The 19,988-nt window shown below is 38.8% G+C and overlaps 1 protein-coding gene across 6 annotated transcripts in view; it reads left to right on the top strand.

Annotated features, from left to right (window-relative positions):
• The window catches only part of Pde4d (phosphodiesterase 4D), a 683,624-nt gene that overhangs the window by 466,820 nt on the left and 196,816 nt on the right, over window positions 1-19,988 (top strand). For all 6 annotated transcript variants that reach the window (XM_038322667.2, XM_038322669.2, XM_038322668.2 and 3 more), the window contains exon 2: window positions 10,413-10,604. In XM_038322667.2, the coding sequence (XP_038178595.1) occupies window positions 10,413-10,604 (192 nt within the window). The remainder of the gene's footprint in view (window positions 1-10,412; window positions 10,605-19,988) is intronic.

Raw genomic sequence — 19,988 nt, 5'->3', positions numbered from 1 at the left:
AGAGCCTTGTTTGACTTTTTCATTGAGGTAAAACAAAAACACACAGCTTGAAAACTCCCCTGCTAAGCATTGAAACATGCATGTGACATTAATTATGGCTGCTACAAGCACTGTGGTACATGTTAGATGTCTGGCATTTGTACACATGATGTAACTGATGCCTCCTAGTAACTGAGGAGGAATTTAGCATTTCCCCTTCCCCAAGCTCCTGCAACCCCACTGTACTTTCTTCTACATGTCTGGCTTGTTTAGATTTCTCTGTCACCAAGTAGTAGTTGTCCTTTTGTAACTGACATGTTTTACTATCTTAATCTTGTCAACTTGCATCCATATCCTAGAATATGACAGGACTTTCTACCTGCTTAAGGTTCAGTAATAGTGCCCTCACAATTGGGCGCACCAGTTTTTGCTTAGGCGTCACCCCCTCGGAGGACAGTTGGGCATCTTCTGCATCTTGGTTGCTGTGTCTAGTGTTGCGGTGAGCGTGGAAATGAAGTTATCTCTTGGATGCACTCATCTTCACTCTTTTGGGTAAAGATCCAGAAATTGAATTGGATCTCTTTTAACTTTACGAGGAAGGCCTAGGCTATTAATCATAACAATCACATCATTCTATAATCCCACCAACAGTGCAAAAGAGGTTCTAATTTTGGTGCAACCTTGTGTGTGTGTGTGTGTGTGTGTGTGTGTGTGTGCATGTTTTTCAATTATGCTAGCTAGCATGATGCAGTGTTGATTTTCATTTGTATTTTGCTGATGATTAGTGATATTACACACACTCTCACATACATGTTGACCGTCTGCCTTTCTTAGAGAAATACTTGCTTCTTGGATGTTTTTAATTTGGAGACATTTCATTGGTTTTTTTTGTTGTTGTTGTTCTTATCATATAAGAGTTGCATATGGATTATGGACATTAACCCTTTATTAGAAATGTGGTTTGAAAATACTTCCATCCATCTGTAGATTGCCTTTTTCATGATTTTTGGCTATTTCCTTTGCCGTGAAGAAGATTACTCAATGAAACTCCATTTGTCTATCTCTGTTCTCCTTGCTTATGTTGGAAAGGCTTCACCTTCAAGTACACTCATGTTATAGACGACAGTTTCCAGGTGTAACTTTTTAATCCACCACACTGGTCTAATAAGTATCTCATAAAAATGGGATCTTCTGTATTATTTGACCAAAATGCACAAGCTTATTTTCTCTTGTATCAAACTCCAGTTCTCCTCTTCATCTTACATTCCTTTTTTTTGTCTGTGTTACTTTAGACTGTCATTGGCAAGCCATAAATAGCTATTGTTTTCTGAGATCACTTGATATTTTTATTAGTAAACCATCAAATATTGTTTCACTCATAAGTAAGTACATGTTGTCAGTATCTGGCTTTTGTTCATGAGAACCATATATGAAAATAATAACATTTACCTGATTTCTCTCTCTCTCTCTCTCTCTCTCTCTCTCTCTCTCTCTCTCTCTCTCTCTTTCTCTCTTTCTCTCTCTCTGTGTGTGTGTGTGTGTGTGTCTGTGTTTGTGTGAGAGACAGAGAATATTGTGTATAGGCTAACTCTGTGACATCATGCTCTCCTTTCAGCTTTATGTGAGTCTAGGGGTAAAACTCAGAAGACAACAGGTTCAGAATATCAAGTGCTTTGTTGGTACACTGTGACATCTCAGAGACTTCTAATTGCTTTTCTTAAATGCCTACCTCTGTGGAAATACACAAATAATGCAACCTAACAGCCACAGTAACACTCAATCTAATAAGATTGTGAAACTCCTGAGTATCCTACTTACATTCCATGTTTACATGTGCAGATCACTATAAAAATGCAGTTTTCTATAGACGCTCTGTAAAAAATATATTAAAATAGTTAGTTTTGTCAGGTGTTTTCTTTATTGCAGAGAAACTATCTGGCTTGCAGTCATTTAAAGTGGGCCCATATTCTTAGTGTTCATAAGAAACAAATTTTGTATTCAGATGATATTGTTAAGAATGAGTGAAATATTTGATATAAAGAGAAAATTTTAATCATTATCCAGATGTCCTTACACTTGAGGGTCAGCCTTCCTCTTCCTTCCCAGTAGTGAAATATCAAAGTAGACCTGTAGATGGAATGGTGGGCTGCGTCCCGCCACCTGGCTAGCTTTACCCAAAATAATTACATGGAAACTGTATTCTTTTAAATACTGCCTGGCCCATTAGTTTCAGCCTCTTATTGGCTAATTCTCACATCTTGCTTTAACCCATATTTAGTAATATGTGTAGCACCACGAGGGGTGGCTTACCAGGAAGATTCTTAACCTGCGTCCATCTTGGAGAGGAGAGCTATGGTGACTGCCTGAAGTGTCTGCCTGACTCTCTTTATTTCTCCCACAATTCTGTTCTGTCTACTCCACCTACCTAATTTTCTGTCCTATTAAAGGGCCACGACAGTTTCATTATTAACCAATGAAAGTAACACATAGACAGATGAACATCCTCCATCATAGACCCACTGGCGATCCAACAGCAAGGGATTCCATATCCTTGGTGAAATTATGCAAAAAAATTCTAAGTAGCAATGTAATTGCCTTCAGGCATATCCTGTGTCTGGAGTTAAAGGACTCAAGGGTTGTTTCTGTCTGTCATATTTAGCTACAGCCTTACTAGAGTTGTTGGGACCTCTGTAACCTTCCATATTTCCAAGTAGGAAACTGTTCTTTCTCCTGGGTGAAGAATATCTAAAGAAAACAGTCTCCAACCCCTCCCTGTCAGGATGTCACCACACCAGTATTACATGTAGGGTGGAGGCCACCAAAGCAACTGAGGCTGTAAGAGCAGAACTGGTTCAGCATTTGACACCTCATCGACAGCCACCGTGCACTCCCCCATCTGTCCCTTATGTCCCTCCCTCCCTCACAGCTCCAGTTTGGTCTCCGCTGGAGTGATGTGTTTAGACACACAGGGTGACTCAGAGAAAAACAGTGATCTTGGTGGATGATGTCAGTGGAAGATAAAGATTAACAAAACTAAAACAATGGCCTCTGGGTATCCTGGGCGGCTACTAACTGCCAGGCCATGAGGTAAATGCTCTCCAAGCACGTTCTCTTGTAATCCTCATAATGGCCCCACAGCTACCAGGCTTCTTTATCAGGAAGTGGGAGTTTAAGAAGGTGTATGACTTTAGCCAAGAGTACCTAACAGAACCAAGATTTAAAATGTAACCCCGGTTTTCTAATTTAAACCCTGGTAGGATACCGTCACTTTGTAACATGGAGCAGGGTACCTATCTTGTGAATGCACTGCCCTCTCAGGCCACCTTATCAGCAGCAATGCATAGCTGCTCCTGGCTTTAGTTAAGAGTTTCGATGAGCGTTCAGCTGGGTCTTCCCTGGAATGCTTAGTCCGGAGAACCCACGTTGACATGAACTCCAAGGACACTAGCCACTGGAGTCCACACTGTGCCTCCCCTCCTTCAAGCTCAAAACCTGCAGTCAGTGTTTCATAGAATAGAGGAAATGATCCATTTATTCAAGAAAGAAGAGAGATCCTGGCTCAGGAGAGAGGCCAAGCAGTGGTCAAGAATCAAAATGCTTCTCAACAGACCATCAAAGTCTGTCTTCAGGCCAAAAATAATGAGCAACAAGGAAGCAATTATAAGATTAGTAAACGAGAAGTAGGGGGACAGTTGGGAGGGAGAGAGAGACCTCATTATCACCCCTTGATTGCACTAAAATGAAAGAATGTGGAGATCTGGGATCTGGTTGGCCAGCTTGTCTGATTTCTGTCTGTCCCCTCGAAAGGAAGGCTCTACAGAAAGAGCTCGCCGGCCACATACAACCTGCAAACAGCTCTGAAAGCATCAGACCAATGGGTCCTGACTCTTACTGTCCCCTGCAAGGAACAATGCAGCTGTATCACCCCTTTCCTCTAGCCATCTGCTGGTGAGAGCCAGCCCATGTCAGAGTGTGCACAACTGCACTGCAAATATGTGAGACAATAGGGCACCTGTCCTCTTCCATGAACTAAGACCTCCTGTAGACCTCCAGACAGTCACTTAATTCCAAGACTATGCTCAGATTCTGCAAAGATTCTCCAAATAGATGGTAGAAAAGGCTGCTTTATACCCGTGTTGTGTTCAAAATTAGAAAAGTGGGGATTTAGCAAATTCTAAAATGTTAGATTGCAGAATGGGCTTTGGCATGTGTGACCGGTGAGTTATCAGGGTATTGCTTTCAAAGAGTTGATGCTGAACGGTCCACCCTAGGAAGGGTGCAAAGAAGTGTTCGGTCTTCTTACAGTCATAGGAGACTTTGAAATATAAAAGTCCAGGCTCTAGAGTCAGACAGTTTGGGTTTAAAACAGACTCATAAGAATAGCTCGGAACACATTGCTTATTATAAAGGCTTTCTTAGGCTTCAGGACACCGTTTGGTTAAATAGAAAATGTGGAGACCACTTCCATGGGTGAAGATGTGGTGAGATACCATGCAGAAAATAGAGTGTGGGGCGCATGGAGCATCCTCCAAAATTTTATCATCATTGTCATTATTATAGTTAGATATTTCCCCTTTCCTTAATCCTTTTGTGACTTTCCAAAGCTTCAGATAATATGGTGCCTTGGGCTCCCCGTGACTGGCACTGAGGCCACAGAGAATTCACCAGGGCTATGTGTGAACCAGAGGGTGCTTAGGAAAGTTGCTACCCGTCTCTGACACCAACAACCGAGTTAAGACTGTCTCCCCCACCCCCCATCACCTTTCTTAGTTTATGAACCAAGGACTGTCAGTGAGGTCATCTTCCACAACTGTGGTTATCTCCATTTCAGCATAAATTAGCTCTCAGTTAAACGACGCTAAAGTTAAGCCGGTAATAAGTGATCTCGTGCTCAGTTGGTTTTCAGCTCCACTGTGCAAAACAGGTAGTGTCTTCTGTTATTTTTCCTGAACAAGACCTCTCTGAAGGTGTCTTCCCACCTTCTCACATTGAAAGGATTTAGATACAAAGCCTTTTATTTTGGAGGAGTCCCCTCCCTATCCTTTAGTTCTCTCTTTTTTTCCTTTTGTGGCTTTCCTACTCCTGTCATTGCAGAAACGGCACATTTATTTTCACAAACCAAGCCATATGGATGCAGGCAACTGAAGAGTAAATAGCCTCCCGCACCTCGCTCCTGGGTGACAGCTGTTAACGGGGGCTGTGAAGCCTTCTCACATGGCTCTGCACTGCAAGCTGCTGCTAACATGCCTTGGCCCGGCTTCTGTTAACATACCCAGCCTACCTGTTGGTTGTACCATGCAGTGCTACCACTTTTATATCCCCGTTGCTCTTCAGTGCAGCCCAACCCTGTCTCTGATTTGACTCACGTTCACTGCCACCCTTTCTCAGTTTTGCTCTGTTGCTTCACTTTGGCTGGGCGTCCTCTGTCACTGCCATCCTCAACTCTGCCCGGACCTTTTACTCCTTTCATGCGTTAAGCTCCCTTTACGGATGCTGCCTCTTGACATATCTGATGGTCCAGTTCATACAGCGCTCTGCTTTATTACTTTTAGGCTATTTGGCCTTTATTCTGCAATTGCTTTATGTTTTATTTGTCCTCTTTCCTAGAATTTAATGCCTTATCTTTCATATATCTATATTTGCCCTCATATTTATCTGAGGGCAAAGACAAAATGTAAAGCTCATTCACTAAGCTCTTCATTATATAAAATCTCATTCTATAAGGTCATTCACCACTACTGATATTTGTTAATGCTTTGCACTTGGTATTTTCAGTAACATTGCTTTATCTTGGTAAGGATATTTGATCATACAAGCACTTATTATAATAGAAATCTAGCATGCAGACAACTTTAGACCAAATGCTTACCTCCCAAATCAAACTGTTTCCCAAGAAAACTTGTGTTCCAAAGCTTAGAAAGCTTCCCCACCTATCATTGATATTCATGGTACTTCACCCAGCATAACATGCATTCAGTGATGCATTGCAGAGGTTCAGTGATATCTTCCTGAGGGTTTTTTTATTTTTCTTTTTGTGTAAAAATCCAATGCGATGTCAGCTACTGTTCTTAGCTTCACCTTGTCAGCCTGGTCCATCAGCAAATTATTAGCCAGGCATACATGGGTGGTGTGTGCCTTTCTTAGCCATGCATGCATGGGTGGTATGTGCCTTTCTTAGCCAGGCATGCAAGGGTGGTGTGTGCCTTTATTAGCCAGGCATGCAAGGGTGGTGTGTGCCTTTCTTAGCCAGGCATGCAAGGGTGGTGTGTGCCTTTCTTAGCCAGGCATGCAAGGGTGGTGTGTGCCTTTCTTAGCCAGGCATGCAAGGGTGGTGTGTGCCTTTCTTAGCCAGGCATGCAAGGGTGGTGTGTGCCTTTCTTAGCCAGGCATGCAAGGGTGGTGTGTGCCTTTCTTAGCCAGGCATGCAAGGGTGGTGTGTGCCTTTCTTAGCCAGGCATGCAAGGGTGGTGTGTGCCTTTCTTAGCCAGGCATGCATGGGTGATATGTGCTTTTTTTTATCCAGGTATGCAAGGGTGGTGTGTGCCTTTCTTAGCCAGGCATGCAAGGGTGGTTGTGTGCCTTTCTTAGCCAGGCATGCAAGGGTGGTGTGTGCCTTTCTTAGCCAGGCATGCATGGGTGATATGTGCTTTTTTTAGCCATGCATGCATGGGTAGTATTGCCTTCGATCCCAGCTAGGAACTGAGATTGGAAGGTCATTTGACCAATAAATTATAGAGCAATCTGATCACTCTTTGCAAAAGAAAGAAACAAATTAATTTAAAAGTAAAGCTAACACAAATGTTTCTTAGATTGCTGTATTTAAATCAATATTTATAAATAGTTTAATAAATTTGAGGCATTATTTTAGGTAATATTTGTGAGGTTTTTGTGAGTTTTTACTAAGTAATTTAGGCCTTCACATTTTAAAATAGATTCTCCATATTTAAGAATATTCTCTCCATCTAGTGGACAAAGTGTAATATTACATCTATGAACAAATGGCTAACATCCTAGCTATATCTGAGACCAAGCATTTAAACATATAATAATAAATGTTTTGATTTTCATAGATAGTATTATTGCAAAAATATTTTAATATATCTGGTAATTTTTTCAAAAGAACTACATATGTACTCTATATGCTAAGATTTTCTTAGTCAAATTGAAAAACTAATGTATTTAAAAAAATATAAAGTAATGTTCTTTGGTGATTCAGTTAGCATTGATTCAATTAAACTGAGAAAAAATAAATTCAAAATCACACTCTCCTATCTCTTTTCTTGTTCATACAGAATATGTGGCGAGAGCACCTTCCTTCTGTTTCATTTAACCCTGACATCATCCTGCTAAATCACAAGGGGCAGCAAGCACAGATGCTCTGTAGAGCATTTCTATCCATGAGTCCTCTGTGACTGTCTCCTTAAAGCAAAATCTACTCCCATCCTTTCAATCATCCTCAGGTCCCCTGTGACGGTCTCCTTAATGGGAGATCTACTCCCATCCCTTCATCATCCTCGGGTCTCCTGTGACTGTCTCCTTAAAGGGAGATCTACTCCCATCCCTTCATCATCCTCGGGTCTCCTGTGACTGTCTCCTTAAAGGGAGATCTACTCCCATCCTTCATCATCCTCGGTTCTTTTGTGACTGTCTCCTTAAAGGGAGATCTACTCCCATCCCTTCATCATCCTCTGGTCCCCTGTGACTGTCTCCTTAAAGGGAGGTCTACTCCCATCCATTCATCATTCTTGGATCCCCTGTGTTTGCCTCCTTAAAGCAAAATCTGCTCCCATCCCTTTCATCATCCTTGGGTCCCTTGTGTTTGCCTCCTTAAAGCAAAATCTACTCCCATCCCTCCCTATTCTTTTGAATATTGTCTCCCAAATGTGTATTGAGTAGCACTAAAAGTCCCCTTTAGATACTACTCCTCTATGGAGACATCACCGGTATCCCCGTCTAAGTAAAAACTATTGCTTTTATGTTTTTAAACACAGTATACTCATAATAAGTGTTTAATAAGTGCTTATTTAATGAATAACATCCCAGAAGAACTCACTAAATTCCCGTAAATATCCCTCTTTAATGCAAAAAAAAAAAAATCCTGCCTTCTCTTAATTTCCTGGGGAATGTCAAAATGCCTGCAAAGCAATGACCCTACCCAGGGGTGTTAGAGACCTCTCATTTGGTCCACAGCTACTGATACATATTCATGTCTCATGGAATCATGCACTCTTTCAGGGAGGACTTCAGGAGCATTGGATTAGCTCCATGACTTTGATCAATCAGCTTTTCTAGAACCTGTCCTCTTTGTCTAGAGAGTGAATATTTAATTAAATGATCTTCCAGTGTCTTGATGGAACCATCTAAATACGTTTATAAGATGACACAATTCTAAGGGGATCTGAAGGGTTGGGGAGATGGCTCAGTTGGTAAATCCTTGCCATACAAGCATGAGAAGGTGAGCTTATAGCTCCTGCATGCATGTTAAAAGACTGTCGTGGACAGCCTGTGTCTATGATCCCATCTTTGGTCAGGCAGCCCCCATCAATCAGTAAACTCCAAGTTATGTGAGAGAAACTATCTCACTAATAAGACCAATAGCAATTTATGGAAACGGCATCAACCTTTGGCCTGCACACATGCATACATATACAAACATGTACATACACCACACTTACCACCACATACACACACAGAAAATGTTAAGTTGGAAAGGAGGTTTTTTGAATGTCTAAGCCACCTTATTACTTTCTCCCTTTTCTTTTGTGTTTGAAGGCTGGTTCAGGTGTTGCCTGGTCATGGGTCCATATGTGATCAATGATTCACCCACGTCCCCAGTTGGCTGACTTGAGATACTTGAGACGTAACACTGGATATGAAGAATGCTTAAAAAAAATAAAAATAAAATAAAAAATGTTTGAAACTAGCAGGACAACAGTTGTGTGTGTGTGTGTGCATGTTGTGTATGTGTGTTCATATGTGTGTGTGTGTGTGTGGTGTGCACATAGACATGTTGAAAATTTACCCGAGGACATTCAATGTGCAGGTAGGCCAGCACTGTACCATTGAGACGCATGTTCAGTCATGGATAAAGATTCTAATCTGGAAATGTTGGTAAAAATTTAATTTGAATTTGTTTGTGCATTCAGTGATCTTTTTTAACCTCATATCCCACGTTGTCACTCTCTTCTGTTCAAGGACACATGAGAGTTGAATTTGATACTTATTGATACTTCACTAGAAAAGTTTGTTTGGGAAAGTTTATCTGGGTTATAAAGACTATCATATGACAGCTGTTATATGTGGCTATGTTTTGTTCTCTGGCTTTAAAGCCTGTATTGTAAGTGGAGACTGCTTGTTCGTTTCCTGGCCGCTCAGACATGAATAATCACACAGAAACTATATTAATTACAACACTGTTTGGCCAGTGACTCAGGCATATTTCTAGCTAGCACTTACATCTTGAATGAACTCATTTCTATTAATCTGTGTATCACCACAAGGCTGAGACTTACCAGGAAGGTTCTGACAGATGGCTGGCAGCTTTCTCCTTCAACAGCTACATGGTATCTCTCTGATTCCCCCTACTCTCTCTATATATCTCTATTTGGATTTCCCACCTGGCTTCACCCTACTAAGCCATTGGCCGAAAGAGTTTCTTTAATAACCAATGATAATAAAACATATTCATAGCATACAGAGGGGAAATCCCACATCACTGTATTGAACTCAATGCATTTCATTCTTTCTATTCATTTACTCTATTCAGTAAAGAGGTTTTGTTGGTCTTTGTTGTGGTGATGGGAGTTGAACACAGAGCCTAATATGTATCAGCCACTTTTGCATTTTAAGAAGATAAAGATACTAGATAAAGGCAGGAAAATGGATTCAAGAGACAATTGTAAGGGCTACTACATATTCACAGTGAGGGATGCAGAAACTAATGATTTAATAAGTGCAATATGAGAAGGAAAAGAAGCCCAGGTTCAGGTGCATTGTGACATTAGACAGTGGCAGTTACTCAGCCGAACTCAAATATTTACTGAATTATATGAATTTATTCTTTTCTAAACAAGAATCCTGTGCTCAGGCCTACTTTTACAGAATGACTCCTTTTTTAAAAAAATGAAGTTAGGTTTAAAAAGACTTACACCTTGTAAATTGTCAGAATCCAAGGAAAATAAGAATATTAAGCCAATGTGATGTTTACAGTTGTGGGTTTGTTTGTTTGCAGTGTTTAGGGCTCAAACTCAGGGTATTAGACTATACAAACATGCTACCACTAAGCTACATCTCTATTTCAATGTTGTAATTTTTACTATCAAGAATTAGATGTAAAAATCTTCCTATCACTCCCCAAAATAAGCTACTCCCCCAACAGAGATACGAGAGAGCCAGTGCTCACACCAACGTGATTATTTTTCTTCTATTCACAGTTTCGATGTGGACAATGGCACATCAGCGGGACGGAGTCCCTTGGATCCCATGACCAGCCCAGGATCTGGGCTAATTCTCCAAGCAAACTTTGTCCACAGTCAACGCCGGGAATCCTTTTTGTATCGATCTGACAGTGATTATGACCTCTCTCCAAAGTCTATGTCCAGGAACTCCTCGATTGCCAGTGATATGTGAGTATAAGGGTGGGCAGGAAAGGGATAAGAACCTAGGAGAACCTGAGCAAATACATCTCCAAGTGGATGATGTCCTAAATGGACTCATCCAACCGTATCATTCTCCTCTGATGCACAAAGCGCATAAATTTATTCAAGCTAAAAATGAACAGTAGATTTAACTTGAGTACACTGTCACTCTTGATTAAGAGGAAAAACATTTTCTCAGAAAATACATTGCTTGGGGAAAGTAGAATTAAACATTTAATAGAGAATTGGCCTTAAAACATCAATTTGTATTTATCTAAGGCTTGTGTTTTAGATACTCAACTACATGTGTATTTTCTAATATTTAAAAAAGCCTTAAATCTGGGCTGAATACCCTATGATGTTAGGATGGATAGTATCTTAACTATATCTTAACTGACCTGAGTACAGATGTGAAACTGGCAAGATCTTTCAGGGATTTTGTACAAATTAAACCAAGTTTTGAATATAAATCACTAGAGGCAATATTATGCATGAGTTCACTTAAGGGCTGGAATTAAACCATATGTAATAAAATATGAGTACCACCCTTGAGGTTTTACAAAGCACGACAAAGATGCAAAGCAAGGGGCTATGGAAAGCTCTCTGTTCAAAGGAAATGGTAAGAAAGTAATGGATTCAGGGAACAGTTTTGCAAAATGTGAAGGCTCTGATACATTGAAGGTTTGATGGTTGGGTGCAAAGAGTAAACATAGTAATAGAGGAAGAAGACTCAAAGTCCATGGGAGCTGAGAGCCATCGAAGTTCTTAGCTAGAGTTTGGCCTTGGTTGTGCTTCATTTTTATTATATTTTGGTTATTATTATTCTATTTGGGAATAATAAGACATTGATGCTATAACAAGGAAGGAGTTCCCAATTTCACCAAAACACAATTGGCCACATGCTCAAGATCCAAGGTAGTAAGAGTGCAGTCAAGAGATCAGTCCTGATGTAAGAGAGCAGCCAAGAGATCAGTTGTGATGTAAGAGGGCAGCCAAGAGATCGGTCCTGATGTAAGAGGGCAGCCAAGAGCTCGGTGCTGATGTAACTGTGGGGTGCATGTGTGTGTGCATGTGCATGTGTGTGTGCGTGCTTATGTGGGGGGCTACAGATGGTAGAGATAAAGAAACAAAAAAAAGTGCCACAATTGTGACCCTACCTGAGTAAATAAATGACAGTATTTACATGAGGAACAAGGGACAGAGAGCGGACAATATAATTCCAGACCCTAAGTAGTAGATTTTAGCTTATATATAATAGTATAGAAAAAAACTTGACAGATGTTGGCAAGGGAAGAACAAAGATGAGGAACAAAAGTCTACTGAACTCGAAGAAATTTTTTTAAAAATCAATTACCTTGTATAATTAATAGGTGTTTAGATGTCACTTGGTCAGGCAATGGACTCGGAAGCCCAATAGGATGTAGAGTGAATCAAAAGTGGTTCTCTGAGCTAGTGAATGCATAGTTTTAGAAAACAGATGGGAAAAGGGAGTGAGAGAATTCAAGTTAACTAAAGAAGAAATAAACTCAGGAGAAAAAAAAATTAAAATGAATAGCACTTGAGCTGAGTGAAGGCTGAGAAGCAAAAGGCTAAAAATCAGCAGGAAAGAGGATTACAGATAAATAAAGAGTTATTGGAGACAAAAATGATCTTGAACTCAAGAAACCGTTTCTGGAAAAGTAGGAGAGGCTGAGATTGTAAGAAGAAACAAGTAAAAGAATAAATACAAATATAGAGATGAAGGGGCAAAAGGTTTAGAAAATTCATGGCTAAGGATGGCTACTTGTCCACTAACAGGAGGTTTAACCATTGACACCAATGGGAGTGGAATGGGCAGCTTGAGTACAAGGTGAAAGGACAAAGCCAATGCATACCCAGGCCTGGTGGTACACACCTGTGATTTCAGCTACTCAGAGCCTGAGGCAGGATGGTGGTAAATTCAGACTGTCTCAGCTATTCGAGGCATGCAATTGAAAAAGTGCAGGACCATCCTGGCAGCACAGTGAGATGGTGCCTCAAAGTAAAAGGACAAATAGGACTGGAGGTGTATCACACGGTGGTAGAGTATCTACCTGGCACAACATATGCAAGACTCTAGATTTAAGTGCAGCGACTGGAAAGGCCACTAAGCAGATTAAGGAAGAGAGCAATGCACTAGAGAGATTAATAGAGGACAACTCAATCCAAGAATCCCCATAGATGACCAATAAAAGCTGCCTAGCCCAACTTCATTGAAAGTGAAGCAACAAAGGAGACAGATATGGCTGTAGATCCCAAGGATCATAGAACACCAAGGAGGAGGAGTGGAAAGAATGTAAGAGCCAAAGGGTAGAGAGATGTGTACAAGAAGAGGTCGTCTAGCCACGACATGAGGGAGCCATTGCATTCATGGGCTCACAGCACACAGCAGCTGAGGTTACCTGCATAAGACCTACACGAGATTGGGCCTGCCAGAATTTCCTCATGAATGAGGAAGGAGCCCTTGAGGCTCCAACCCTTCCTGTGGGACCATAGGCAATTAATTAACAGGCAAGAAACTCTAATTAAACTCAATGGACCACATAAAAAAGAGAAATGTAGGAAGACTTGTTGAGAAGAAAGTAGGAGAGGGAAGGGATACGAATGAGAACAACTAAAATTTCCTTAATGGAATGAAAGAAACTGTCAAGCAATTAAAGATATTAAAAGGAAAGGTCAGATTAAATGTTTTATTCTCTAGAATTCTAGTAATACAATCTGGGGATGCTAATGCATAGGCTGTGTATGTGTGTGTGTGTGTGTGTGTGTGTGTGTGTGTGTGTGTGTGTGTGTGTGTGTGTGATATCTCTTTTCAAGTTAGAAAAGACTAAATATGCATCTCCACTTTATGAAAAGCTGGTAATATTTCACATTCTAAAAAAGCCTTTATTTCCAAAGCCCTATATAAGAATGGCCTCATTTTACCCTGTACCAATTCAAGAGTTCCTTTATCTGCTCAGAGAACTCATATACAAATGACAAATTGAATCAGACCATGTTGCAGCTCTGTATATTGTTGAAAATTAATGTCTTGACGTGCTCAGTTTTCTGAGTCCCTCTGTGCATTTTCCTAGGAGAAATGAGGCATTCCTTTCATGGTTGCTGGGAAACAAGATAAACAAAATAATTATGAATTCATATTTCATTTAATATAGCATTTATCTTCCACACATAGATGAGTAGGCATTGCCTTTATTTGATAGTTTACATGTCCATGTGTGAACTCAGATTCCTTTAACTAGTTTACATTGATGCAGTGAGGATTGTTCAATGTCCATAGCTCCACTCCACAGTTCAACTGTGCTTTATAGAGAATGATGTCATTAAAATCTAGTTTGCAGACTTGATGATTCTGTGTATATTGTTCTTATCTAGCTTTTCACCAGATAAAATCCCTAGCGTCAATGAATGTTTGCTGTTCGTTGTTTGACTGAGATGTTTTAGAAAAACCACATTCTATGTATGTTTGCATGTAATTGTTTAATTAGGAAATGAGAGGAAAGAAAATAATCATTTCCTGACAAGATGACATCCTCTTATAATCTGCAAATAAATATTAATAAGTAGCTGATACACACAAAAGGAAAAAACAACAGTGACAGTCATAACACAAATTTTCTGCAGATATTACACTTCACTTTTTTGAGTATTTTGGTACCTGCCATTCCATTTGATCCTCCAGTTCTTTTAATAGGGTTATTAATATGCTATTTGTGGATAGGAGATCCAAAGTCCAGGAATTTTTCATCTTTTCAAAATACAATAAATGTTTTGATCATTTGTAAAGAACATTTGTTTTGTTGATACCATTGTGGACAGTATTTGTGATTGGATAGACAAAACTCATTTGACCAACAAAATTGCTATGACATACTGTAGAAGTTAGCTCTACTCAGGAAATAGCCAGTCTAACTAAAAAAATAAACAATTATATTTTTATTTATTGTAAAGGGAAAAACTCACGAAACAGGAACAAGAAGTCCAAGCTCAGATGTGCCCTGAGGGAACCACAGAGAGAGAGAGAGAGAGAGAGAGAGAGAGAGAGAGAGCACCTGTGTGGTATGACCATTTTTCTCCAGGTCCCAGAAATCCACACCTTAACTTGGTCCCACCTCTTGAAAATAATTGGCTAAGAAAGCTTCCTCATCACCTCCTCCTTTTGTCTAAACAAGAGCAATCCAAACCCAATACAAAACTACATACAATAGGAACAGATATCAAGTATAAAATTACAACTAACATAAACAATATCAAGCAAGGAACACATGACAATGTTTTAATAATCGTTCTATTCTGAAGAGTCTAAGTCTTGCATTGGAAATAAGCTTGGCTAAATCATAAGAGGAAGGTAACTACGTCTGCCTAATCTAGGTTGAAGATTACCTATCTAGGCAAAATACAATCTCTTTATATCTGAAGAACCTAATTAATCTGATTATATGTATAACAAATATGAACAACTATTGACCTATAATATTTAATACCTGTATAACTTAAGGACTAAGACTTCATGTCAGAATATTAAATAACCTGTAAACAAATGTGCAGCAAATGAGGACAATGACCTAAAATGTAAACAATATATAAGTATCTTGATCAGAGGTAAGAATAATATATAATTCAATATGAAAATATACCCTAAAAGTTGTATCAATATACAAAAGGTCCTCTACAGAGGTAGAAATATGTATGTATACAATCTGACAGAAGAACTTTGCATAGGTATACAAATATTGTAAATAAAAATAACAAATATAATTTGACTTGTATCAATATACAAAAACTATACCAATGTAAATTATCCATAAATAATAGCTCACAAGTATTCACTCTACTAACCACCATTATTATCCCTTTTAAATATCTAAACCTATATAGTTTCCAACCCAACCCTCTACCTTATATAAGTAATAATCAACAAACCCTAAATAATATTCCCAACCCTGAAAACAAACTTTTTGGGAAAGGGGACTTGTCCTCTAGAATTGTTTTCCACTGTCGTGGGGGTGATGTTCTCTTTATAGGATCCTGCAAAAGTAAAGTGGTGGTTAAATTTCAAGATTACTGTCCAGTATAATTGCAAACGATTTCCAAAGAGTCAATAGGGTTTTTTTCCAAAGTTCTTATTTGAAGTTCTGGCCAGAACATCATGAGAAGGTGCACCATGTCAGCAGCTGGAATCCAAAAACTGGTTTTATAGCACTGATATCAGCATCACGATGTCACCTCAACCAGGTGGAGTTGTTGCTGTGGGGCCCCATGTTCTTTTGGAAACTTTAAATATTACTGTAGGAAATGGATCTATAGGAAACTCTATTGTTCATCATGGAAAACTTAAACATTATTCATATAGACATTCATTCAATAAAGAACACGATATAGACAAAATAGACATGGAAAAAGTAAAATTTTTCCTAAAATCTTCCTTCTGTTCCATATCAGATGGCACCTGATGTAACACAGATACTCTGAATGTTACTTTTAACAACACACTTGGATTTATAGAAGTACAGAGCCATTGTCCAACCCCAAAGCCAGCTCTATATATTCATATATGTGCATATATAAATATTATTTAATTTAAATATACATATAAATGTATATGTTTTGATCACCTGTCCTCATAAGTCATATTTTTTGATGATCCTTATTGAATACCTATTTTTCCTTCTGTCAGCATCCAAACATCCAGGATCCCTTGAATTTTTAAAGATGTGAATTTTCCTGTAAAGACAAGAGCAGAACCCTGCCCCAACCCTATATGGTTTCCTTACCACCTGTAGGATTGTCACTGTTGTGGATGAGCTGTCAATTCTCTTTCTCAAAAGGTTTCTCTTTTTCAAAGCAAATTTTTTATTAATTTTGATGGTATCCATATTTTTTCTTCTCCTGTGAAAACAAGAGCAAAACCCCTTCCCCAGTATAGCACATCTCCTGGTTTCCATTGTAAGGTCAACACATCCTTGAAATACACCAGTTGATTTAATTCAGAAGTTTTTTCTATTATCCAATGTTTCTCTGCTGCCATTGTTTCTTTCTCATTAAGAAAATTCAAGGTTAATAAAGCATTATGTATTCTATTTCTGGGGGTATTTTTTATCCTTGTTTGTTCAGTATATCCTTTATAGTTTGATTTGACCTTTCTATAACTGCCTGATCTGTAGGATTATTTGGTATACCTATAAAATGCATTATATTGTAATAAGTAAAAAAACCATTTCAATTTCTTAGATATATATGCTGGACCATTGTCTGTCTTTATTTGTGCAGAATACCCATGATGGCCATAACTTCTAATAAGTGCATGATTACTGAGTCAGCCTTTTCCGAGATCAAGGCAGTTGCCCATTGTAAACCTGAACAAACGTGTCAATGGTTTGGTGCACATATTTTAATTTTCCAAATTCTGTAAAGTGGAACACATCCATCTGCCATATTTCATTCCTTTGAATACCCTTTGGGTTAGTCTCTGCAGGCAATGGTAGTTGGTTAAGAAAGAGCAAGTTGGATATCTTTTGATAATCTCCTTAGCTTGCTGCCATGTAATAGGAAACTTTTTCTTTAAACCTTTGCTATTGACATGATGTTTTTCATGAAATTCTGAAGCCTGCAACATACTTCCAATGAATAATTGATCAATTTCTGCATTATCTTGTGCTAGAGGACCTGGCAGACCCATATGGGATTGGATATATGTTATATAAATATGACAAAGCCTATTCCTGATTACATCTTGCACCTGAATGAGTAATAAAGTCAATTCTTTATCATCTGGTATAAATTATGTAGTTTCAATATGGAAGACAACTCTTTCTGCATATTTGAATCAGTAACTATATTGAGAGGTTCTTTAAAATCCCTTAGTGCCATAAGAATAGCAGAGCATATAATTCTACCTTCTGGACAGAATTATAAGGGCTTTATTCCACCTTACTTAATTTTTTTAATTTATAACTTGCCTTCCCTGATTTATTTGCATTGTTATAAAATGTATGGCCTCCAGTTATTGGTACATCATGTACAATTTGGGGAAGAATCCAAGAAGTTCTCTTTATAAGGTTAAGTCTATCGTTTGGGGGATAATTGTTTTTAATTTCTCCCCCCAAAATAGGACAAGCTCTTTTCCATGATTCATTGTATTCCCATAACTTTTTTATTTCATCAGTAGTAAAAGGCACTATAATCTCTGTGGGGTCTATACCTGTTAATTGATGAAGTCTCATTTTACCTTTTATAATTAATTCAGAGACTTTTTCACATAATATTTTAGTATTTTACTTGGTTTATGTGGTAGAAAGATCCAATCTAAGATAATATTGTCCCTCTGCTTTAAAATTCCTGTGGGAGAAATTCTGGAAGGCAATATGACTAGAATACAATTAATACAATTAAGATTTGGATTCACCCTATCCACATGTACCTCCTGTAATTTCTTCTCAACAGTTGTCAGTTGCTGTTAATTCTCTGGGACTATTTAAGTCTTCGTCACCATCTAGGGTTTGTTTAAATGAATTATTAGATCAGGTGTTATCCCAACAGCTGCTCATAGACTGGAAATGTCTCCTAACAATCTTTGAAAGTCATTGAGAGTCCTGAACCTATCTCTCCTAATCTGTGCCTTTTGTGTTCTAATTTTCTGTAAACCTATTCTATAACCTAGGTAATTAACAGAATCTCCACTTCTAATCTCTTCAGGAGCAATTTGTAATCCTCATTTAGGCAAAACTTTCTTCTTCAAACATTCTTTCTAAAGGATCTACATTTGAATCAGATGATAAAATGTCATCCATGTAATGGTATATTATAGACTTAGGAAATTGCTTATGTATTATTTCCAATGGCTGACTGACAAAGTATTGGCACAGGGTGGGGCTATTGAGCGTTCCCTATGGGTGGACAGTCCATTGATATTTCCTAGTAGGCTAATAATTATTATAAGTAGGCACTGTAAAAGCAATTTTTTCTCTATTCTTTTCTTGTAAAGGTATAATGAAGAAATAATCGTTTTAAATCAATAACTGTCAGAGACCATCCCATCTTTTGTAACAGAGAAAGCAGAGGAATTCCAGATTGTAGAGGGACCATAGGTTTAATAACCTTGCTGATAGCTCTATGATCTGTCACATTCTCTATTTTCCAGATTTCTTTTTAATAACAAATACAGGAGAATTCCAAAGGCTGGTAGATTCTTCAATATGGTGAGCATCTAGTTATCTAGTTCTAAAGCCTGCAGCTTTTCTTCTGTTAGTGGCCACTGTTTTACCCATATTGGTTTCTCAGTTAACCGTTTTAAAGGCAGGGTCATTAGTACCTTTAAAGGTTTGTCAATTGCTTTGTGTTCTTGTACAGCCTGAATGGCTGGTGACTTTTGTCTATAATATCTTCTAATATCTTCCCCAGAAACGTAAGTTTGGGGGGGGGGGGCTGCAGGAATGTTAATCTGGGTATTCAATTGCTGCATTAGGTCGTGACCCCACACAGTCACTGCAATATTAGCTACATATGGCCTCGGCCTCCATCTCTGTCTTTCTGGCCCTATGTATTTGACTCATCTCATGCTTTGTTTCACTTGGGATAGGGTTCCAATTCCTAGGAACTGAACATCTACCTCTTGAAGAGGCCAATTCAGATGCCAAGATTCTTACATGATACTTATTCGCACCCATATCTAGTAAGCCTTCAATAAAAAAATGCCATTTATATACACTCTTAGTTTTATTCTTTGATCATTTATGTAAGTCTGCCAAAATATGCTTTTCCTATGTCCTACTGGAGTGCTTGATTTATCCTTCACATCTATTCCATCATCCAGACCAGTATGGTTTTTTTACAGTAGGCACTGAATTTTTTAATTTTCCTGGTGAAACATTTGCTCCATAGTAACTGGGAATGATTGGACCACATTTGTCATGGGGGATTACGAAAGGCCCCCCCAAGGAATTTCTCAGTGTATCAGGTTGCCTTGTCTGTTTTTTGTTGACCTACATTCATTTGTCCAACGTCGGCCTTTGTCTCACCTCCTACATATACCTGAAAGCTGAGTCTTCCTGTTCTTGCCATTCCTAGAGGAGACATTATTCCCAGGAATTCCTTGTTTACAATCCCTCTCAGATGTCCTACCACAATTAAAACATTTGGTATTTTTATGTCTCCTCATGCCATTGGAAATTGCTTCTCCTACCCAAGCTTCAGTACTATAGTCAAGTGTCTCAACATTCATTGTATGCAAGATCCATTCATCCATTGGTATTGATCTGACCTTTAGAGGCCCAAGGACCTTTTTGCATTCTAAGTTGGCATTCTCAAAAGCCAAAGATTAAGTTAGTACACATCTACCTTCTGGGTCTGTTACCC

The sequence above is a fragment of the Arvicola amphibius genome, chromosome 3 (assembly GCF_903992535.2).
Source record: "Arvicola amphibius chromosome 3, mArvAmp1.2, whole genome shotgun sequence".
Lineage (NCBI taxonomy): Eukaryota > Metazoa > Chordata > Mammalia > Rodentia > Cricetidae > Arvicola > Arvicola amphibius.
This window is presented reverse-complemented; position numbering and strand designations above follow the sequence as displayed.